Source organism: Sapajus apella, unplaced genomic scaffold (assembly GCF_009761245.1).
Source record: "Sapajus apella isolate SASKATOON/1434 unplaced genomic scaffold, GSC_monkey_1.0 scaffold22, whole genome shotgun sequence".
In the NCBI taxonomy this organism is placed as follows: Eukaryota; Metazoa; Chordata; class Mammalia; order Primates; family Cebidae; genus Sapajus; species Sapajus apella.
The window spans coordinates 28689854-28713560 of record NW_022436962.1 but is presented as its reverse complement, the minus strand read 5'-3'; the positions used below and the strand labels follow the sequence as shown (position 1 = coordinate 28713560).

Genomic DNA, 23707 nt, shown 5'->3' with positions numbered 1-23707 from the left:
TGAGCCACAGAACTGTGGGGACCCAGCAAATGGGCTCCCTAAATGTCTGGTCCCAAGGGAAAGAAAGCCCTGCTGAGTTGCTGAGCGGCCCCAGGGAAGAGCTTGTCCTCACTGCCCAGCCTCCTTCCTGAGAGGCCTCCAAAGCAGCGGACTGGTGGTGTGCCTGAGGCAGGGGTGGCAAGGTGATGTGGCAGACACCGCCCCCAAGCAAGGCCTGACGAGCAGTCCAAGCTCAGCTCCCGGCACAGCGTCAATCATGGACCCACCCCTAGGGGAGAGCCACAAAGAGCTGGAATCCAGCAACTGGATCATCCTCCCATGGAAAACTCTAGCCCCACAACAGCTCACACAGGGCAGCCACTGCCACCCACTCCCACGGCGCCCTGCCTGGGATATCGCTAGGTCCCCGCCTCCATGCAGGCCTCAGTGTGGTTCCAACTCCACTTCGCAGGGCCTGGCAGGACAGGACAGGTGGGGCGGTCGCCTTACCTCCGAAGTTGGCCAGCCGCCCAATCCTTGTCACAGGCACCTTCCGCTCCCGAGCATGCTCACTAAGCTGGAGGGAGATGAGAAAGAGACCTGTGGAATCAGCCAAGGGGACAGGACCAACCTTCAGAGGTCCCCGCTGCCCCCACACCTCTCCAACCCACAGGCAGCAGTTCTGCCTGAAGGCACACTCCACCAAGAGGCGGCCTCCGTGCTCCTAAAACTCCAGACTACAGCACCCAGGAAAAGTCCCTAGAGGGACCCAAGGCCAGCACTGCCGTGGGTGGGAGCCACCTCGGCCTCTGGGGGCCTCCTAGACGCACCATCTGTTTGTGCTGCTTGTTCTCAGGGCGAGCCTTGGCCTGCCGGGCCTTCTCGATGTCCTCAGCTGTGAGGCCCCCCACAGGGGACTGGTCCTGGTGGAAGAACCTTCGCTGAAAGCCCGTGGCAGAGAATGAGCCTTTGGGGTTTGCAAAGAGCCTCCCGTTTACCCTGCCCAGAGGGTAGGCGGCCTGGCCAGGGAACCCAGCTTCCCTAAAGGGTCCACTGGCCACGTAGGCAGGAGCTGGGCCCTCGCTGTGGACATGATCCAGGGGCGGGGCTGAGTGGCTGGGAGTGGAGGCCGCAGAGAAGTCTGTGGAGGCTCCGGCTGCCTGCGGGACTGAGAAGTGGAACTCCCCTTCTGGGCCGTTGAAGTTCTCAGCAAAAGATTCTTCACGTTTATCCTGACCCTGCAGGGAGCAAAGGCCGGCATAAGGAGAGCAAGAGTGAGCAAGGAGCTCCCCTCTGCCTGTCCCCTGCTGCCTGTGACAGCACACCACCAGCATCCCGCCCCCTCCCCCTCCAGAGGTGACACAGTGCTGCACCCGCGGCCCCGCACCCTTCCCAGCCTGGGAGCCGAGCCCTGGGCTCTAGCCCTGCTTCTGTTGGGGCTCTGCTGTGTCATCCTAGGTGGGACACGGAGCACCTATGTGCCCAGCCGGGGCCAGGCCAGGTGCACACCACACCCGCAGCAGGTTCCTCACCTACAAAACAGGGCCAGGGAAGCCTCCAGGGCTTTGGAGAGGGTAAGTCAGGGCAAAAGCCCAGGAAAGCTCTGAGAGGTGAACACACAGCCTAAGGCTGACCAGGGGTGAGGGAAGCACGCCCATGGGCCCACCTAAGCCCACAGCTCTCTGCAGACACAGATGCCACCCGCCAGCCAGGGGCGTGCATGTAAGAGAGTCTCACTGGAGCGGTGGTCACAACCAGGACCAGGCCTAGCCGCCCCTCAGAGCTCAGGGTACAGGGAAATGGAGGGGGAGGGGAGACAATACACCACGTTTTCTTTGTGATGGTCACCAAGGCCTGAGCTTCAGCCCGTGTCCTGCTTCTGAACTAGCAGTGACCTTTAGTGAGCTCCTGAACCTTCTCTGCTACTTCCTCATCTGAAAATAGGGCTCCTCACAGCCACAGAGTTACCAGAAGCCACAGACAGAGCCAGGAAACAGCACCAGCTTCTGGAGGGAGACCAGTGGCCTGGACTCCCAGCATCAGCTGAAGCCAATGAAATGCACCAGCGGCTGCATGCTGCCTGCAGGCTATGCAGACAGCAGGAGACCCAAGCCCTCTCACTCTGCTGTCTTAAGACGTCATAGGATTCAAAGGAGGAGAGAGAGGCTGTTATGCTCACTTCAAATACAGAAAACTGAGGCAAAGATGGCTAATGTACTGGTGAAGGTTACCAGACAGCAAATGACAGAGCTGGGATCCAACACCCAGGCTGGCCCTGCTGGCTGCGGCACTTTTCTCAGAGTAAAAGAAGTTGTATTTAGGCCAGACACAGTCGCTCACACTTGTAATCCCAGCACTTTGGGAGGCTGAGGCAGGCAGATAACCTGAGGTCAGGAGTTCAAGACCAGCCTGGCCAACATGGCGAAAACCCCATCTCTACTAAAAATACAAAAATTAGCCGGGTGTGGTGGCGGACACCTGTAATTCCAGCTACCGGAGAGACTGAGGCAAGAGAACCACTTGAACCTGGGAGGCGGAGGTTGCAGTGAGCCGAGATTGCACTGCTGCACTCCGGCCTGGGTGATGGAACAAGACTCCATCTCAAAAAAAAAAAAAAAAAAAAAAAAAAACCACAGAAGATTCACAGAGCCCCTCCCAGATGGCCGGGGAAACCTTGCCAGTGAGGAAGCCCAGGCAGGGCCCTCTTTGTGCCCTTCTGCCTATCCCTCCCATGATGGCCCCAGCCCTGTGCTGTTAACACCTGTCGGTGTTGCCGTGGACGCCCAAGGGTAGTGGGGGTTTCCCAGGGCCCCAAGGGGACCTGGGCTCAGTAAGTGTCTGCTGAATGAATGAGAGAGCAACCTCAAGGGGCTGGAGGGGGACGGGTTCCTGGAGTCCATGACCTTCCTCCCCTCGGCAAGAAGGGAGGCACCAAAAAGCGAAGCACTGAGGGAGTGAATGGCAGCATGCTGTGGGCAGCCACCCGGCTCCGGTGCCTCCTGGGTGGCGTGGCTCGTCACTCACCCTACCTCCAAGTGGCTGAGGGGGAGGCCCTGCCCCTTCCAGATATGCTGTGGGAGCAGAGGGTTGGAGAGTGCCTGGGCAGGAGGCCCTGCTCCCCATTACGGCTAGGGCCTGCCCATATGTCTCACTTCTGGGCGGGCCCAAGTGAGCTGGGCAACCTCACTTTCTGAGTGTCCCACAGGCAAAACACCCAAGAAGGAGTCCAAGGCCCAGCATTCCAGCGAACCAGGCAGGGGGAGGGCAAGAGCACAGAGTCCAGGCTGGCAGGGGACAAGGAATCTGGTCCTGTCACTCATTGTCATAGGTCCTGAAGCAAATTGCTTCTTCTCAGTTTCCTCATCTGAGAAATGGGGATGATGGTCCAGGCTGGCCCCCTGTCCCAGGACAGTGGTGAGGCTTGGAGGATAGCGCAGGTCTGAGGACTCCCAAACATTAAACGCAGGCATGCTCAATGAGAGAGCCGCTGTATCGCCATGGGATCCTCCCAGTGTGGCAGGGAAGGCCCTGCAGGTCCTAAACCTGAGATTGAGACACCTGAGGGCTGTGACAGCCACACGGCCTGCAGGAGAGCAGGACATTTGTTCACAAGTCAGCCAACCACAGAACAGACATGGAAGGACAGAGGCTGTGACACAACCTCCAACACAGATGCCCAAGCACACACACAGGTGAGTGCACACCACAGGCACACAAACACCCTCCACCCCGTCCCTGTCTCCTGGACTGTCAGGGAAGTTGCTGGCGACTATGCAAGGTGACATCATGGTGGGGAGTGCTCTGCTGTAGCCAGCCTTGTTTACAGTCACCTCTCCAGCACACGATTTCACTGAAAATCGTTGGAGGTAAGACGTCGAGGCTTCTTAGACCTCCGCACAAAAGGTCATCTCCTCCCCCAGATGGCACAGGGATGAGAGAGAAGCTAGAGATGACACTGCTCTTGGCAGGACTGTGCCAGCTGCCACCCAAGAAAGGAGAGCCCCCAGTCAGGAACCCAGAGACCCTTAGCAAACTAAAGGAATGAGGCAGGGCTTTGGCAGAGCCTCAGCAGGCTCAGTGGGAAGTGCCTTCAAAGGCCGAGCCAGGCTGACAGACACACGGGCCCAGGGAAAAACTGCATGTGTGTGTCTCCAAACTGTATACATTGGAACCCAGCCCCTAGTGTGATGGTGTTGGGAGGTGGGCCCTTTGGGAAGTAATCAAGTCAGGAAGATGGGATTGGTGCCCTCAATGGGATTGATGCCCTCATAACAGAGGCCCTGGAGCGTAGCCCTGGCCTCCTCCCGCCCCACGAGGACACAGTGAGAAGATGGCCATCTACAGATTAGAAGATGGGCCCTCACCAGACACTGAATCTCCTGGCACCTTAATCTTGAACTTTCAAGCCTCTAAAACTGTGAGAAATAAATGTGTGTTGTTTAAGCCACCAGTCCATGGAATTCTGTTATAGTGGCCACTGTAACACAGGGGCCCTGTCCCACCCTGGAAGGACTGTGGGACACATCAGCTGGTGGGCCCTCAGGCTCTGGCCACCACAGACCAGTTGCCATGGTGACGGCCCTTGGTCTCCCCAGCAGCTCCAGGTCCCACCCTTTTCCCGCCAGCACCCCTCCTACTGCAGGGCCCCCTTACCTGCACTTTCTCCAAGAACATGCCAATCTGCTCCATAGCCGTAGACTGCAGGGCCCGGGCCGCCATGATCAGCTCCCCTCCGATGCCCAAGTGCTGCAGGTGGGTTTCCACAGCTGCCTGGGTCAGCTTGGCAAGGCCTTTGGCCACCATGATGGTGTCTCCCAGTATGGCAGCCATCCTTCAGAGCTGGAAGAGAGGAGGCCAAGTCAGGAGAGGCTCCGGACCCACACTACCAACTCCACACCAAACTCTGGGCAGAAGGTCCAGAAGGCTGGTTTTTCCACTGATCTCCCCGTCTGCTTAAAAAAAAAAAAAAAAAAAAAGAAGAAGAAGAAGAAAGAAAGGGCCCAGTGCTCAAGGGAGACTCCACTTGATTCCGACCACTCCAGGGGAATGGAGCAGAATAAAGGCCACTGAATTGGTGGCGTAGTGCCCTCGCTGCTTCCCACACATTTCTTCATCTGGGCCTCACAACCACCCTATGGAAAACCTGAGGCAGACAGGTGGCCCGTTTCACAACAGAACCAGGACTTGAGTCAGACGCACAGACTGCTAGTCTAGGGTTCTTCCCTCTCGACCAAAACTGCCTGTTGAGACAGGAGCGTCCAACTCCCAAAGAACTTCCCTGCAAGGTCCAGGGGCCACTCATGGCAGTGGTGCTCTGACACAAACCCTCAGGGGTGAGGCTGCCTGTCCCTGCCCAGCTGCTATTGCTCTGCCCAGTGAGGCCTGTGACAAGATACCCACAGACCAAAAGAAAACCAGAGCCCCTCCCTGGCCCCTCAGGGTCAGCCTACCCTCAGCTTCAACTATTCACCAAACCTGTGTTTTCAAACTGCAGTCCAGACCCACAGTGCAAGCAATTTGGAAGATCCTAACCACCATTCAAAAAAAATGAACAACTACCACCACCACCAAGCATCATCATGGCCACCACTGCCACCGCCACCACCACAATTACTACTGCCACCACCACCACCAAACACCACTACCACCACCAAGCACCAACACCACCAAGTACCACCACCACCAAGCACCACCACCACCACCAAGACCAATACCACCAAGTACCACCACCGCCACCAAGCATCACCAAGCACCACTACCACCACCAAGACCAATACCACAAAGTACTACCACCACCAAGTACCACCACCACCATGCACCAATACTACCAAGTACTACCACCACCGCCACCACCAAGCACCACCACCACCAAGTACCACCACTGTCACCACCAAGCACCACCACCACCAAGCACCAACACCACCAAGTACCACCACTACCACCAAGCACCAACACCACCAAGTACCACCACCACCACCACCAAGTACCATCAAGCACCACCACATGATACAGAATTGAAAAGGAACCGTCAAGGAACACTGTAGGTAGCTTTCTTAGTTCACATGTCCTGTTTTCAAAGTGGCAAACAAATAAGCCATCTTAAAAAGTACACACTGAACAGTACTTAGTTATGCCTTTCTTCCTGCCTAAACAGTTGCACCCTACATATTCAGTGAATTCCCAGCTGGTGCCAAGCCCCACCCTAGACAGTGGGCGCCAGAGCCAGGAAGCAGAGATGGTGAGCTCCCACTCCGCTAGAAGGAAGGGCCCAACGAGGGGAAATAACACCATAGACATACGGCCCTGCATACTGGGAGGCAAAACCTGTTCTTCTCAAATCAATAAACAGTCTGCTAATAAACGGATGTTGCTAATAAACAGTCTATCATTTGTGAGTAGATTAACATATTGGACACACTTCAAAACCACAGCCTGTACCCACCCGCCTTTGACAAATATCACTGAGCTACTACTGTGCAGGGCCACATCCACTTCCCTTACCATGCAGAGTGAGCCCTTCAGACCTCATCAACACAAGGTACTTTTTTAAGAGAGGAGTCTCACTATGTTGCCCAGGCTGGAGTGCCATGGCTGTTCACAGGCAAAATCATGGCACCGTATAGCCTCAAATTCCATGGCTGAAGTGATCCTCCCACCTCAGGCTCTCAAGTAGCTGGGATTACAGGCCCACACCACCATGCCCAGATTAACACCAGGTATTTTCCTGCAAGGGAGTCTCCACTCTCAAAGAAGTAGAAAGGAGAGGGAGGGAATAACTACCAGAAGGAAACACCTGTCCAGAACTTTTCTCACCTTCTTTTTTCAAAAATTACATCTTAAAACCCTACTTCTAATGCACCACAATCGCTACGTGCCTCATAATTCAACAATCCGACAATTTCACTGCAAATCCCCACCAGGGGTGCACCAAGAACCATGCACACAGCTACACCAGGACGTATTTTCAACATGATTTTAAAGAAATAAAAGCCTCTCAAACACATATAATACACAAGCGAAAAATCCTATCTGCACCATGACTTCATCTGCAAGTATCAGGCCCTCGCTAGGAATCCACCCACCCTACTTCTTCCTGCTGCTCCATGAACAAGCTTCTGAGATCTCGCCTGTGAGCAACTGAAATGGGGTGTTTGGGATCTGTGCCTCCTGACGGCCTCCGTGTACCTGCCTTCTCTCCACTGAGGAGAGGACAGCCAAGAGTGACCACAAATGATAAAGCAGTGGGGTGGGAGACAGGTACTCACATTTGGGACCGTCTAACATGAAAACAACAGAAAAAGTCATCTGGAGGTTCCCTCAACACAGGTTCACTAACCTGTCCCAGTGCTCTGGGCTAGTCCCTGCAGGCCCAGGTGAACCTGCCCTGGCCCGGGGCTCACAGCAGCATGTGACATGCCTGTACCTCTACAATGGGCACAGACACCAGGGAGACGGCAGGAAGCCAACAGATGCTGACACAGCAGGATCAGAGGCACAGTGGAAGAGTCGGACCCAGAGCCAAGACACAGGCCCCCAGGCCCACCTTCACCACCTGCCTCCACCCAGCGTGCAGCTCGGCCTCTTCCGCCCCTCCTCAGTAGCTCTGCAGTGAAGGGCTCTGGGTGCCTCATCAAGCTCCTTTTCTGGTCCTAAGGTGCTAATCTGCTCTAAGGGGCTTTTGTGAGATTGACGGTCTTTTTTATTTATTTGGGTGGCATGACGGCTACTGGGGAGTATCCTGAAACATGAGGGTCAAGTATTGACATCGGAGGGGCTTTATTATTAGGACTATTAACGGAGTTGATGCTGCTTCAGTGAATAGCTGAGCACGACGGAGTGGGGATCACGAATGAAGTAAGTAAAGATGGTGTCTAGAGAGAAAGAGAACTGCGGTAAATGCAGCTTCCCAAACACAGGGACAGGGGTTGAGAAAGATGCGCAAGGCTGCATTCCCCACCACGGGAAGGCATTTTGCAACCAAGCTTTCACTCTCTGACCTTCCAGCTATACCATCTCAACTCATGCTGGAGACGACGCTCTGACTCAGGCATCCTGACCTGCACACAAGCTGGAAATTATCTGGGTCATGGGGACCTCCAAATCTAGTCTCCAAAACTGAAAGACACCCTCAAGGGCTGTCTACCCAGTCAGATACAGATGTAGCAACAGGAAAATGAGTTGTGTTCTTTTTAAATGAATTCAACAGGCAATTCTGACAGCCAGCCAGCAGATGAAAGCATCACACACTACCCACTCAGGACCCACCAGGAGGAAGGAATTTTACTGAGGGGAGGATCCCATAAACACTCCAAGTGCCCCATTCATACACAGAACTCACCGTCTGTCACTCTTCTCCTCTATGAAAGCGGGCCAGGGACAATGTCACCATTTACCAACCCACTGTTCAATCTCCTCCATAAATACAGAGCATGGTATTGCAGACCAGCTTCTCCCCAGCAAAGTATGGTGTCTGTTCTCTGTAAAAGCCAAGGGCCCACCGTCCTCTGGTCTCCTGCAGTTACATCTGCCACCGAAGCCTAAGCATGACTGGTATAAGAAGCCAGAGCAAGTGGCACAGAAAACCTTTGTCCCAAGCAGAGTGGGAACCAGGGAGAGTGAGTGTCAGAGACAGTGGGTGGCAAGGAGGGGGGGAGGCAGGCAGGGTGGGTGTCAGGGAGGGTGGGAGGCAGGCAGGGTGGGAGGCAGGCAGGGTGGGAGGCAGGCAGGGAGAGTCCACACTGAGAAACCTTCCACAGGGCAGCTGTCCACTGCAAGTCTAGCACCTCAACCACCTACAGGTACCTCCAGCTCCATCAGTCAAACTGACCTTACCACCCGTACCTCACCCTCCCAGGGCCCCTATCCTGAGGAATGGGCCACCTCACTTCTTTCCAAGCTTCCTCCCCTGCCCTGGAGTATCTGATATTCCTGCTGGGTGACGCAGAAGCCGCTCACCGTGGCTCCAGCCTTCCCTCCACTGCCTTTAGGTTCCAGTCAGGCCCACACACTCCTGGAAGCAGAGGGGCTTCCTGCCGCAGGCCTGTGCACAGGAGCCATGCCTCCTCTCCTCCCGGCTCTCAGCACCAGCATCACCTGTTCTAGGAAGGCTTCCAAAACACATCCCCCAGCACCCTGTGCCCATCCCCTCCAGCGCAGCAGTGACCACATCCTGAATCTGCCTCTCTCCCAGATCAGATGTTAGCCGTAGGACAAGGACCACAGGACCGCATCTGTCTTCCCCCTCTCTCCAGCACCCAACACCATGCTCTGGAGTGAGCAGGCAGGTCATCAATATTCGTCAACAGAAATGAACTCTGCTGGTCTCTCCAAAGTTTGTTAGTCTCTGGCCAGCTCACACCTGCTGGCAACTTTTACTCCACATACGGAATTGAGGCCTCTCAGGAGGCTGATCTGAGGCACTGGTCTGAGGCACTGGTCCTCAAGTGGCTATGCACATCTCAATCACCCCAAGACTAGCCTGGAGTGCTGAGCCATACCCCCACAGGTTCCATCTCTGCAGCCCTGGGGTGGGGCCCGGGAATCTGCATCTCTAACAAGTTCCCAGGAGCTGCTGACACTGGGTCCCAGGAACTTACTTTGAGAACCCCAGCTCTGGAGGAAGAGAGGGAAGAGGAGCAGAAGTAGCCCAGGCCTGAGGCCAGAAAGGACGTCTCCAGGGAGACCCTTTCTTAAGAGCCTCCACCTGCAACCCCCTTCCCAAGAGTCTGGCTTTACCCTTAGGGAGAATTCTTCCACCTGGCCCTTCTTTTTCCATTATTCTTCAAGAAACAGAAAAAGGAAATCAAAAGTGAGTGAGCTTAAAGACCATGACCCACAGAGCACACCTCCAAAGGCCCTCAAGAATGTCACTTCAAGGACGCTTTGGCAAAGACTGTTCAATGATATTCAGGACACCCTGAGGGCTGGCACCTCTGCTCCCCTCCCAGCCAAGAACTGTCTTTTCACTTTGGGCGCTAACATTCTTGATTTCTAGCCTGTGTGGGCACTGAAACATTCCTTTACACTTGAAATTTTTCCTTCTTTACTCTTAGAAAAAGAATTGGCTGTTTCCTCCAAGGACTCACAAGAATGTGTGTGTCGGGGCAAAGACTTAGAACTTCCGAACCAAACTCCATGAGTGTCTCTAGATGTAACCTTCACCTTGATCTTGAGGATCACACACCAGGGAGCAACACTCAAATAGCTCAGGCAACTCCCGGATTCTCTCTCGAGGTCCAGCTTCAGGGGCTCTGTCAGCAGGTGCTGAAATATCCTCACCTGCTACCAGTTTTCAAAGACAACTGAATACATGAGGAACCCAGGAGAGGAGAAAGGAGGAGAAAAAGCCTCCAGCCTTCCCCTGTCAGTGAGCCCCAGCACAGACCAGCTGAGTGAGGCCTTCACAGTGGGAACCCAGGAGCCTGTACTCAAGAGTCTGCCCCGGGGCTGAGCTCACAGCACTGGCTTCAAAGAGCACATCTCCCAGGGAGTCCCCTCTCCCCTTCTCCTCAGGCTCCTCATGGCAAAACCTGTCAAATTACATTTCCTTAAAAATGGATGTGAACATTCCAGCTACAAGAATGTAAACACCACAACCTTGCCTGAGACTGGTTAGGAGGGCATGCCACACAGCTACTGAAAATGACACTGTCGGCTGGTGCGGTGGCTCACGCCTGTAATCCCAGCATTTTGGGAGGCTGAGGCAGGCGGATCACTTGAGGTCAGGAGTTCAAGACCAGCCTAACCAACGTGGCGAAACCCATCTTTACTAAAAGTACAAAAATTAGCTGACCATGGTGGCATGCACCTGTAATCCCAGCTACTCAGGAGGCTGAGGCGGGAGGATTGCGTGAACCCAGGAGGCAGAGGTTGCAGTGAGCCAAGATCACACCATTGCACTCCAGCCTAGGAAATAGAGCCAGATTCCATCTCAAAAAATAAAATAACACTATGAAAGATATTTATTGACAAAGTGTATTATATATTCCCAGGGGGGAAAAAAAGCAGGTCACAAAACTATCATCTTTCCTTTTGGAGCAGGAAAGGAGAGAAGGAAGGGAGGGAGGTGTCTTTGAAAACTGGTAGCAGGTGAGGATATTTCAGGACTGCTTTTCACAGAATGGTGGGAAGACAAATCTTTCCACCTGTATCTGTCTTTTCTAAAATATTCTACAAAGAACATGAACTACCTTTATAATAGAAAATAAATGTTATTTTTAAAAAATCAGGTTGGGTAAAGTGGCACACGCCTGCAATCCCAGCACTCTGGAAGGCCAAGGTGGGAAGATGCTCGAAGCCAGGAGTCCAAGACCAACCTGGGCAACAGAGGGACATCCCTATCTCTACAAACCAAAAAATTTGCCAGGAGCAGTGGTGCACCTATAGTCCCAGCTACTTGGAAGGCTGAGGTGGGAGGATCGCTTGAGCCCAGGGGTTCAAGGCTGCAGTGAGCTATGATCACACAACTGTACTCCAGCCTGGGTAATAGAGCAAGAAGACACTGTCTCAAAAAATAAGTAAAATAAAAATAATCTTAAATATCTTTTGTTAAAATTTTAAAAAGAAAGCAAGCACACAAATGTATTCCCTATCCCTTAAGTACTTGCCCAGAGCAGAATGGGCAAAGGTTAGGCAGCAGACTGAAATGGCATAAACATCGCCTCTATTTGTTTATCCACTGTCCTTCATCAGAAGACAATTGCTCCTAACAGGCCACCAGGCGGATGGAATTCCTCCAAAAAAAAAAAAAAAAAAAAAACAAAACAAAACAGGATCCTAGTTTAGAACTGGGTAGTAAACGCAGTGACCACATTTTTTGCACCAAAATTAAGACACATAACTAGTGTCCTTCTAGGGCAAGGATTAGCAAACCATGGTCCTCAAGCCAAATCCAGTCCTACTGCCTATGTTATTGTCAATAAAGTTTTATTGGAACACAGCCTGCTCACCCATTTATAGATTATCTATGGCTCATTCGTTTACCTTTGTATTGTCCCTAGCTGCTTTTTTTCTTTTTTGGCTACAACAGCAGAGTTCAGTAGTTGTGAGAAAGACCTAAGACCCATAAAGCCCAAAATATTTACTATTTGTTGACTCATATTCTAGGGCAAGAGTAAAAACCACAGCAGTCCCAGGACATTTGGAAGGTCATTAAAGTTGAATGAGAACAGTCCAATAAGGCTGGTGTTGGGGCAAGGACCCCCCCATTGCAGCTCTGCTCCTGACTCTAAGAGATGGGCTCACCTCGGCAGACATTGCCCAACACCCAGAGGCCCCCAGGTGAACCCAAAGGTAGACCACCTGTTCCTGTATTACCCAGGGCAGAGTAGCCCCTAAGTGCTGCTCATGAAGGGGCAGGCCTTGGGGGCTGGGGGTGTCCAATGCCAACTTCCTGTACAACCCTCCTCCTGCCATTTCAGGAGGCTCACAGCCTAACTGCTGACACCCACATTCCTTCTCCACATCGTCGGTCCACAGCTTGGGCTTGGGCTGATATAAATTCATCCACCATCTAATCATTCCTTCATCCCTCCAACTTTCTCAGCCTCCTTTACAAGAACCCCCTTGCAAGGCAAGCACTGGCATGGGTGTGGGGTCATGGGGTGGTCAGGGGAAGACACAGAGGCACAGAGGGACACGCGCTGCTGCCTCCACTCCACGCACCATAGAGCCCCTCCTGACTGCAGGGCCTCCTGGTCTGTATAATAATCCCCACTTACTGATGGGATAATTAAAGCTCATCAAGGCTGAGCAGTCCCCTATGGGCCAAAGCTGTGGGATGCTGGACCCTTCCACACCTGTCTGACTCAGGATCCAGTCCTTTCTTCTCGCTGCCTAGGAAGCTGAGAAATAGCAGATAAGAACCCTGCCCCAAATCAGTAACTCCTTTTTTGTTAAATCAATAGTCACTCAACATGAGACATAAACAAGGTTTACATCCTGAAGTGTGCCTTCCTGGTTGCAGAAAATTGAGTCATAAAAATCCTGGAGCCAGCTGGGCTCTCAAAGGCCATCTGGCCAAACTCCCTGCTCTGCAAAGTTCCTCAGCTGCCAGGACAGAGGCAGATGCCCCACACTGAAGACCGCCTCTGGGTGTGCAAGAGCTAGAAGAAGCCATCTGGCATGAGGCCCTCAGTCTTGCCACACTTAACACTGGCACCAACCTTTATTAGCATCACCTCCAAATGCCACACACAGCCCAGGTGTGGATATGCACACATCACTGGTATGGAGGTTAAATAAACATGCTCTGCCCTGAGGTCACATGCGACCCTCAGGCACTACATGTGTATGCAAAACCTCGATAGCTTTTAAAATCACCAAGTTAACCCAGACAAGGGCAACCCTGAATAGACAACTACACACACAACCAGAAATAAGAGGCTCAGCAGGGAGTGAGGTAACCACAGGCCCAGGAGAGGAGGCTGTCTCCTCACTGATCTCCACGCTCCCTGGCCTGGCCAGCCAGGCCCTTGACTGTGGAGCCCCAGACACCTCTGCGACAATCCCGATCGCCAGCTGCCCCCAGCTGCCTCCGTGCCCCAGTGCTTCATCAGAATGGCCACCCCCACCAGCCCTGCCAACACACACAGGTTTTCCAGCTTCCACACCCTGCTCCCTCCTCCCTGTGGAATATCACTTCCCTGCTGGAATCTTAGCCACCCTGCTGGACTGTTAAACCCCCCATAGGCAAGTCATCTCCTGTCCTCTAAACTCCCTCTTCTCTTAATAGACTAAGGTCACCTCGACATGCCCCGTATGACTGTGTGTGCCTGTCCCATTTCCCTTATTGCCCAGTAAGCTCAAGAGGAAGGGGCCCTCTCTTTCCCAGTTCTACATCCCCCAAGGGGTCTGGCACTGTCCTAATAGACACCATGAATTTCTATTATGAGTCGGTGAGGCAGGGCCCAGGCACCCAGGCTCTGGGGCTTCCTGAGTTCCCTCATCTAGAGCCCAGGACTGAAGAGGCCACTGAGGCTGAGCACCAGGTGAACCTGAGCTGCCTAACATGCACAGCCACAGAAATGGCAGCAGCACCCCCCTGTTCAAAAAGCAATTTTCACAGGAGCAAAGCCAGATGAGTTTTCAAGCCAGCTTCAAAATCCCGCTCATGGCGGGCACACCGATCCAGGGAGGCAGCAGGGGACGCAGTCACTTCTACTGCTTCCTTTGCTTCACCCCAGTCCCCGTCCTTGTCTAAGATGGGGGTGGGGGAAGAGGAGAGGCTGGAGGCAGTACGCAGCTGTTCCTCAGCCGGCCAATCAGCCCTGGCCCATGAACCATGTGTGAGCACCACGCCGCAGTAACAGGAGCTGCAACAGGCCTGGCAGCGGCACACTATTCAACCCTTGACCCAATGATGGCTGAATAAACACCCTAGGGAACAAGAGCCGCGGGCGTTTTCTCAATCTCAGGAAGGTTAGAGATGTTTACTTAAGCACCTGTCAAACAGTAACCAGCCGCAGCTTAGCAGGCATCGATTCCTTCTTTCACCCTCCTCAGCCTGTATCAGCGCCCAAGAAAAACCGTGCCAAGCAGAGAACAAACACTGGGCTGGGGCCCAGGCTCCGAGCTTGAACCTTAACGCTTTTTTCATGCGGACTGTCCTCAAGACCTCTCAGCCAGCCCTGCGGACAGCAGGGACTTGCCACCAGGTCCTCTAGTTCCCAGAGGACACCGAATATATTGTGATGAGGGCTGACGGGGAGGGCCAACAGCAAGGCCACCAACCGTGGGTGACCGCAGGCACACGGCTTCTCCTCGTGGGGCCTGCGTTTTCTTATGTCCTCATGTGTAAGTGAGGCGGCTGGCCTGGACAAGGCCTAGTTCCCAGAGGCTAGGAAAGGGCCATGCATCCTGGAGCGCAGAAGCTCAGCAAGGAGAGCACACACAGGGCAGCTCTGCAAGCTGGGCTCTAACAAGGTCTACAGAGTAATGCTCAGAACAACGCGGATACTGATCCTTCTAGAGATTCTATGAACAGCGAGGGGGGAGACGCAGACCAACCCTGCTGTCTTCACAAAGGCAGAGAGGGGCCCTACAGCCTCTCTCAGGGAACACAACTCTGGGAAATGGAAAACTCCAGTGGACAGTGCAGAGGTAGAGAGAGATAAGGGACTGGGCCTTCCCACAAGACAAGGAAGCACCTTCCTGCCCCCCTTCTCCCCCCACACACACACATACACACACACACACTCTCACACACATACATACACACACTCACAAATTCTCTCACACTCACACACACACTCACACTCAAATTCACACACACTCACATTCTGTCTCATACACTCACACACATACACACTCACGAATTCACACACACACACACACACACATTCTGTCTCATACACACACACATACATACACACACACACACACTCACAAATTCTCTCTCTCACACACACACTCTCTCTCTCTCTCTCTCTCTCTCACACACACACACACACACACACACACACGGGACAACCAACTCCTCCAAGGACGCTGAGCTATCTAGGGCTCTTCAAGCCCCCACCACTGGCCCTCTCACATTAAAGGCCCCCTCTCTAGCAGACCTTTGATACTCCAGAACTGGGGGCAGGCAGATGGGCATGCCCACACATTCTTGGCCACGCCTCTCAGACCCTTCCTCTGCCTCTGTCCCATCTCCTTCACGCTGATCATCCTCCTCCTTCCTCCAACAGGACCTTGCCCCTGACATATTTTTTTTTTTTTTTGCCTTCGATCTCCTTTTATTGCCCTCCCCTCCAGCCTACTCTCTAGTCTCCTGTACCATAGACTCTGCTTCTCCTCCAGCATCTAGACATGGCCATCTCCCAAGGACAGAGTGTATGCCCTCTTCCCTGCTCGCTTGGCACACACTGTCTGCCCCCACACCCCAGCTGCCCCTCTGTGACACCTGAGGGCTCAAGCCAGTGGGTCTCCTCAGTTACCCCGGCCCCACAGTGTTTCCTGCTGGCCCCACACTCTTCCTGGAAGCCCTCCATCTTTCCTCCTCCCTCCTCTCTGGTCTCACCTCCTCAGCTTCCTCCCTCAGCTCCTCTTCCTCCACCTACACCGAGGTCTGGGAGTTCCCAGGCTGTGCCTCCACGCTCCTGCCTCCCAGTCATCTGCACTGGCTCCTGCACTGCCAGAGCCCCTCCACAGGCTCTGCACTGATGCCTCCCCACCCTCAGGCCAGGCAGGACTTCTCAATCACAGAACTCAGTTCTAGAACAAACCGACTTACACACACATACCGCATCACTGCTTCAAAGACCCGCAGGCAACTGGAAAGGGACACGGGGAAATTTCAGAGGGTGATGAAATTGTTCTCGACTTTGATTGTTGTGGGGTTATGCGACTCTGTGCATGTGTCAAACTGTGCAGAACTGCACACCTAGAAGGATGAATTTACTGTATGCAAATTATACCTTAACACAACAGGATGGAAAAAAGTCCCATAGGCTCCCATCATGTTTAAAACTAAGATGACCACCTTCTCCCAAACCAGCTCTTCCTCCATCATCCAGCTTCTCCCTTGGATTAGAAATCCCAGCCAAATATCCAGCCAGTTAGTCAGTCTAGAAATTCCACTTGCATATATTCCCTTGAATCCATGCCTTCAGTTCTATGTCCTCTTGGGGACTCAGGTCATCCTCACTTCTCACAAACCACCTCCGTGGGCTCCCCCTTCACACACGTGCAACTCCAGAAAAAGCAAGACCCTTGAACTCCCTCACTCCCACCAGCTCTCCTTTCCACTGGCTCTCCCGAGTTCCTGGCTGTTGCTTAGTAGGAATGACAGAAGTATCTCCAGATGCCACTGTCAAATCAAGACAACTCTCTATCTAAATATTCCTGTCTAATTCTGCACACAGCTCTTGTTTCAACGGACAAAGATAATGACTCAGTGTCCATGGTACTTACTGGAAAATTATCCTGCCAAGTTTTGAGCTTCCCAATAATAGACTTCTTTAAAATTCTCTTTGAGAAAGGAGAAGTGACCTTCCTTCCTGATCCTTTTCTACAGGCAACGAAGGGTACCCAAAAGATTCCCTACTGACCATGGAGTGTTACAGGAAAATCCCAATACATCCCCACAGGATCAATTAAGAGCAAGAAAGGGAAATTCATTGAATAGACTTGGATGGTTTTCCTTGCCCTGTGCAAGAAATCACTGTTTCTCAGCTTTTCTGCATGCCTATCGCGGTTTGGGACTTAGAAATTGGGGCATAAATTCTGTATTACACTGAAGGCAAAATTAAGACTTAGAAGTAAAGCACCTTTCCCTATACACACATAAAAATGTCTCTTTGGTGAGCAGGCTGACCTAAGGAGAAAAGAAAAGGCTCACCAACTTTGACACTGATGCGTCAAACAACAAAAGAACTCCATAAATTATACCCATGTCCAAGCTGCACCCTCAGGCAGTATATGTAAAATACACATACATTTGTTTGAAATGCACCCACTCACTCCTTGCAGATGTGGGCCTGGCCTCTTCGCACATCACAAGACACGAGATGTCTGAGCAAAAAGTGAGGATGAATAAAGCATCTCCTTGCAGAACGACTTGCAGATAGTTGAGTTAGCCTTTGTGCCAGCACTCAGCTTGAACATGTTTGCTCTTTTAAAACTGGCCCATAGTTATTCATGTGCAAATCCCCTAGTCTTGCAGTGTCCCCAAAACACTACCAATCTTCCAATTCCCCAGGACCCCTAACACAGCCAGTCAGTCACTGCCACACATCCAGCACGCACAGTACATGCCCATGGGTGTCTACCTCCTAACCTTCTGCTGGCAGGTTTTGCCTCCTAGGTGCACAGGTAGCCCAATCTACATGGCTTCTACCACTGGGTTAGGGCAGGAGGCACAACACGACCCGTTCCCTAAACCTCTCACCTACTCACGGGCAGGTCCCAGAGGGGCCATGGCAACATAGGAAAACTCTTTTTAGAGTCTTATCTCAGTGGTTCTCAACCAAGGGAGAAGTTGCCCTCCAGGGGACATGTGGCAATGTCTGGAAACGTTTTTGATGGTCACAATGGCTAGAAGGGGCAGGGAGTGGTGCTAGTCTAAAACACAGAAGCCAGGGATACTCCTGCACATCCTACAGTGCATAGGCCAGGTCCCCCCACGACAGAATTATGGGTCCAAAACGTCATTAGTCCACAGACTGAAAAACTTTGTCTTAGATAACACGCTGGCTCTGAGGGAAGGGCCCAGACTGCCCGGTTTACTTTTCCTTTGAATCGCCCAACATTAGGCCCCAAATCATGACGATTCTGCATAGTCCGCACTATTTGCAAAGCTGAGCAAAACACTCAAAGTCATCGCCCGAGTTTTTTGTTTGTTTGGGTTTTTTAACATTGAATCTTGCTCTGTTGCCCCGGGGGGAGTGCGCTGGCGCCATCTTGGTTCACTGCAACCTCCGCCTCCCAGGTTCAAGCGATTCTCCCATCTCAGCCTCCGGAGTAGCTGGGATTATAGGCGCCCACCACCACATGTAGCTAATTTTTGTATTTTTTTTTTAGTAGAGATGGGGTTTCGCCATTTTGGCCAGGCTGGTCTCCAACTCCTGACCTAAGGTGATCTATTCGCCTTGGCCTCCCAAAGTGCAGGGATTAAAGGCGTGAGCCACCGCGCCCAGCACCTGAGTCTTAAAAATGCTGCTCCTGTAGCTCCCCTTTTGTCTCTCCTCAGGTGAAAGGCTTTCCTTCGAAAGAAGAGTCACCGAAGAGCCCTCCTGCCAGGAAAACCCACCCATCCACAGCGTGACAACTGGCAGGCTGGCATCAATGCACGTTCAAATCCTTTGGCAATCAGGTAGGCCTGGCATGACGAGCTACCCAGTCATGTCACGTAGATAGATCCAAGGCCCAAGTGAACGTGCACCAGTTTTTCAACAGGCTGCAGGCCCGACTCAGGCTGGAAGACTGTACACAAGCCTTTCACCCTTCAGGAAGCTGAAATCTTGCACCCAGATGGGGAGTCCCAACACCCAAACCTGCCCCTGCAGCATTCCCCATCGCCCAAGGCGGGTTTGGCAGAGGGGCTGTTACCTCTGTGCAATGGCTAGGAATGAGCCTTGGAAAGGCTGGAGTTTAGGGGAGTAAGCCCAAACCACTCACAAGACCCCCAGTGTTTGGAGAAGAGGAAAGGCCAAAGAAAAGCAAAAGGAAAAAAGGATCAAAAAGGACCCCCTGCCCCAAGTCCACCCAAAATTCCCACCTGTGAAGCCCAACAGCTGGCTCCAGTCAAGAAAGTCAAGGTTCTGACCCAAACCTGCAGCCAGGGGCAGTTAGAGCCGCAAGACCCACAGTGCAAGGGGGTCTGGGAGTTAAGAATAACATTATTAGAAAGCGAGGCAGGAAAGCTGTATTGGCGACCAAATGGCACGGGCAGCGGGCTAATCAACAGCGGGAAGGCGGTCGGGCAGGCAGCGGGCGTGTTCCAGGGACCCAAGGCTCTGCACACGGTCCTCGTTTCCTCCCTGAAGCAGGACCGAGGGACTGAGGTGGACACAGGGACGGGAGACGGCTGCAGAGGACCCACCCTGCACCTAAGGCGCGCCCACTGCGTCCGACCTGAAGCTTGCGGCCCGCAAAACTCGCCAGGGGAAGCCGTGCTGCCACATGAAGAGAATGCAAAGGCTCAGGTGGGCGTTGAGCCCAGCTCTGGCCGCAGTCAGACGGCGGCCCGGCGGGTAGCAGCCTTACCCGGCTGCAGGAAGCTGGGATCCGCGGTCACCTTCTGGCCGCCTTTGAGCGATTGCAGCTGCGCTGACGCCCACCACGCTCTCCGGATCTATTTACCAACTGGCTGGCGCCCGGGGAGGCCCAGCGCCCAAGCCCCGCCCCGCAGGGCGCTCCCATTGGCGGCGCAGCGGTCCGCCTGCCGAACGCCGCTCGGCACGTGGGCGCGTGCTCGGCCCGTGCTCCCGGTCTGTAGCCAATCGTGACTGAGGGCGGAGCAAGAGAAGCCAGTGGGAGGCTGTCTTAGCCGACAGGTCCCCTCCCTTTCTCCTCTTCCCTACCTCCCAGCCACCTTTCTCGCTAGTTAGCAAATCCTGGCAGGAGGCCTGGCTTTGGAGTTGGATGCCTGGCTTTGGAGTTGGTGGCCTGCGCGCATGCGCCCTAAGAACAGGCGCCTTTTATACTGTGAAGCGGTGTGCGCGACCGAAAAGCCACGCGTGTGCCTGTTGTTTCCATGCGGGTGCTTGCTGGGCCTCCGCGCGGGTCTGGAAGGTCAGCCTGTGGACCGAGCAGACGCGTCTGCGGGGCGTGGAGGGTGCCGCAGCTTTAAGGACCGGGCGAGGGCTGCTCTTTGCTCCACTCTATGTAGCAAGAGCCCCTTTCCCAGTGTCCACAAAAAGCACTCTGAAGAGGGGAAGCGCTGCGAGCAAGGCCGATCGCACTTCCGCCTCAGGCGTCCGGGCCCTTCGGGCTAATGATGCTTGTTTTGTGTGGCGCCATCCTCAAATCAGGAAGCCTCTGCCACCTGCGCCCCGAGGATAGAAAGATAGGGCCCTCACCTGAGTCGCTGTCCGCCTGCCAGTCTTGTCGGCCTGCAGGTGCCTGCAGTCGCTGACCGCCGGGGTTTTCGGGGGCGCGCAGGCAACACGGGACGGAGCTCGGGTCCAGCCGTCGGCGGCCCGCGGAGCAGCCCTGGGAGGCACCGCCACAGCATGCAGATTTGCCGGGTCACTCCCTCCCTAACGAGAAAAGAAACGTATGAGCCAAGGTCGGCCAGACAGTTTCCACTCAAGTGACCCCTAAACACTGGTCTGCAGCTATGTTAGTCGTTCTTGTGGAAAAGTGAGAAAAATTTAGTAAGTTTTTCATAAAATGAAATATTCAAGCCAAAGGATTGTTCCTTATTCTGAGCCTCACCCCTCCCCCGCCATTTTTTTTTTTTTCTTTTTTGGTATTGTGAAACGAAAATTTACTATGCCAAAAGGAAAAAAATTAAGCTGAAGGCTGAGTCATGCAAGCAATGTTCCTAAGCAGGTAGCTACAGATTAAAGTATCTCCATTTTATGTTCACCTTATCTTGTGTGAAGTGCCGATTTACTGAGCGCTGGACAAATACGTATTGGCTGTTTCCCTACCTGCTCCTTTTATCACAACATGTGGATTCTGTAATGTGACCACACCTTCCATCTTTCCCCTCCATACTGCTTTTCCCCTTTAAATACTGAAGCTCTCAAAATCATCTTTGGAGAAAGGCACAGACCTGTCTCCTGGGCGCGAGTCCTTCACCTTCGCAACATAAATTTCTAAACTGATACAGATACTTTTTGGCTCACAGTATTGACATTTAACTTTATTGAAAGTCGTTTGTTTTATATTATCACTTGGAAAAATTTTACGTTAGCTGTTCTAGGTTGATGCCTAAAATTAGGGCTGCTTTATTATAATGAAATCCAGAAGTGAACCTAACTTCACAGTTCCCCATTGACCACTTGGGGCTTGGCTTCCCAGAGGTCTGCCTGAGTCCCCTAGGACCGAATTCCAAGTGTGTGTGATGTGGGTGAACACAGCTCTGTGTCAGGCTCCATTCTTCCTAGGGGTAGGGGAGGGCTTTCTTCCAGGAGAATGGAGACGGTGCCTTGTGGCAGCTGTGGCTGGGCACTGGTCAGCCGGTGGGTGCTCCTCTCTGCACAGACATTGACATGCCCTCCCCCATCTTCACCACACTAAATACAAAGTCCATTTTAAAGGAGAATTAAGGAGTTATTTTGACTCAAGTTTCAAGTAACTGCTCCAAAACAGTTCACAACTTGCCTTGATTAGGTCAGCTGGCTCCCTTTTCCCACTCAGGAAAAACAGACCAAGCCTCAAGGCCTTTAAAGGGTGGCCGTTGCTTCCTCCCTTGTAACTGTTCCCTTATACTGCCTGCTTCCTCCAAGCCTTCCCAGCCTAGTAACCCACACGACAGCCCACGGAATAACAGAATTCCTGGTTCATTCCTTCCTGTGTCTTACAAATGCTACACCATCAGATTTCAGCTGGATGAGAATGTGATTGTTATCAACTCCTGCTTCTGCCAAGTGTGGAGAGGATGCAGTGCTTTAGTTTCACAAACATGGGGCAGGAACTGGCTGCTTCCATGCTAGCTCACTCCCACCCCACCAGGAATTACAGGCACCCACCACCACATCTGGCTAATTTTTGTATTTGTTTAGTAGAGATGGGGTTTCTCTCCAGCTTCTCTCCAAAAGTACCTTGAAGACAAGCATAACCCACCACCACAAACATTAGTTTTTCTTCAAGGACTGCCAGTCTGGTTTACTAGAGAAAGGACCTCTCGCTAGTCTATGTAAAGACAGGATCTTCCTCAAATTAATACAACTTTGACCTTACTCCCTATGAAATAATGACCTCAGCTTTATTATGCTAAAGACACCTTTCTTTCCTGACCTGGCTTTTAGGGCAAATATTTTCCCTGCAAATTATTTTTCAGTTGTGATAATGGGATTGTAGTTAGGTTTTTTAAGAGTCCTTATGTTTTAGAGATACACATTATCAGATGAAATATTATATATGGGATTATCTTCAAAATATTACAGGACTAGGGAAGTGAACAGGCCATGGATTTCTTTATATTACATGCCTATGTGACATAGGTGAATTTCTACCCTGGCTTACCTTTAGGACAGGATGCCTGTGGTCAGAAGGTGCCCCTCATGACCAAACACTGGTGATACCCAAGATCACTTGACCTCTGAAGAAATTCTAACTTCATTATAATCTAATTTTCATGCTAAATGACACTCCCACCAGTACCATGACAGCTGATAATCATCATCACAATGACCAGAAGAAACCATAAAAGGACCAAAAAAAAAAAAAAGACAGCACTCTATTGAGAAGTTCTCTACCCATTCCCAAAAAAGACATGAATACCCCCTAGCTTTTTTTCTTGAGATGGAGTCTCGCTCTGTCACCTGGCTGGAGTACAGTGGCACAATCTCAGCTCACTACAAGCTCTGACTCCCTGGTTCAAGCTATTCTCCTACCTCAGCCTCCCGAGTAGCTGGGATAACAGGCAGGTGCCACCATGCCCTGCTAATTTTTGTATTTTTAGTAGAGATGGGGTTTTACCATGTTGGCCAGGATGGTCTTGATCTCCTGACCTCATGATCCACCTGCCTCAGCCTCCCAAATTGCTGGGCTTACAGGCATTAGCCACTGCGCCCAGCCCTCCCCTAGCTTTTAATGCCCAAGTCTTTCATTAAAGCAGCTCTATAATTATGACTCCCTGACTTTCACAAGCTGAAAAGTTAATTCGTGAACCAAGCTCCTGCTTCTCAATTCTATGGCCATCCAATAAAGCCTGCACTGCTTGACACTCTCTTTTGTTTTTGCAAATTGGCTTTGGGACACCAATGAGGGAAAGACTCCATTTTGGGGGGACCAGCTTCATTGGTAACAAGTTGATAATAGTGGAAGAACAACGAGTCTACTAGGGTTCATTATATTATTGTCTATATATGTTTTCAATTCTCCATAATAAAAAGGTTTTTTTAAAAAAAAAAAAAAAAAAAAAAAAAGGAGGCCGGGTGCGGTGGCTCAAACCTGTAATCCCAGCACTTTGGGAGGCCGAGGCGGGTGGATCACGAGGTCAAGAGATCGAGACCATCCTGGTCAACATGGTGAAACCCCGTCTCTACTAAAAATACAAAAATTAGCTGGGCATGGTGGTGCGTGCCTGTAATCCCAGCTACTCAGGAGGCTAAGG

At 52.3% G+C, this 23707-nt stretch overlaps 1 protein-coding gene across 8 annotated transcripts in view; it reads right to left on the bottom strand.

Annotated features, from left to right (window-relative positions):
* Window positions 1-20892, bottom strand: part of COQ8A (coenzyme Q8A) — a 45979-nt gene extending 25087 nt beyond the window's left edge. For 2 of the 8 annotated variants that reach the window (XM_032289488.1, XM_032289485.1), the window contains exons 1-4: window positions 19684-19829; window positions 4633-4818; window positions 810-1217; window positions 490-556 (exon numbers count right to left, since the gene is read on the bottom strand). In XM_032289488.1, coding sequence (XP_032145379.1) covers window positions 490-556; window positions 810-1217; window positions 4633-4809 — 652 coding nt within the window. In that variant the 5' untranslated portion in view covers window positions 4810-4818; window positions 19684-19829. Of the gene's footprint in view, window positions 1-489; window positions 557-809; window positions 1218-4632; window positions 4820-17929; window positions 18040-19195; window positions 19439-19459; window positions 19593-19683; window positions 19830-20498 lie in introns of those variants that run through there. The other 6 variants (XM_032289486.1, XM_032289487.1, XM_032289491.1 and 3 more) reach the window with 6 other exon arrangements.
* Between the last annotated feature and the right edge of the window lie 2815 nt (window positions 20893-23707).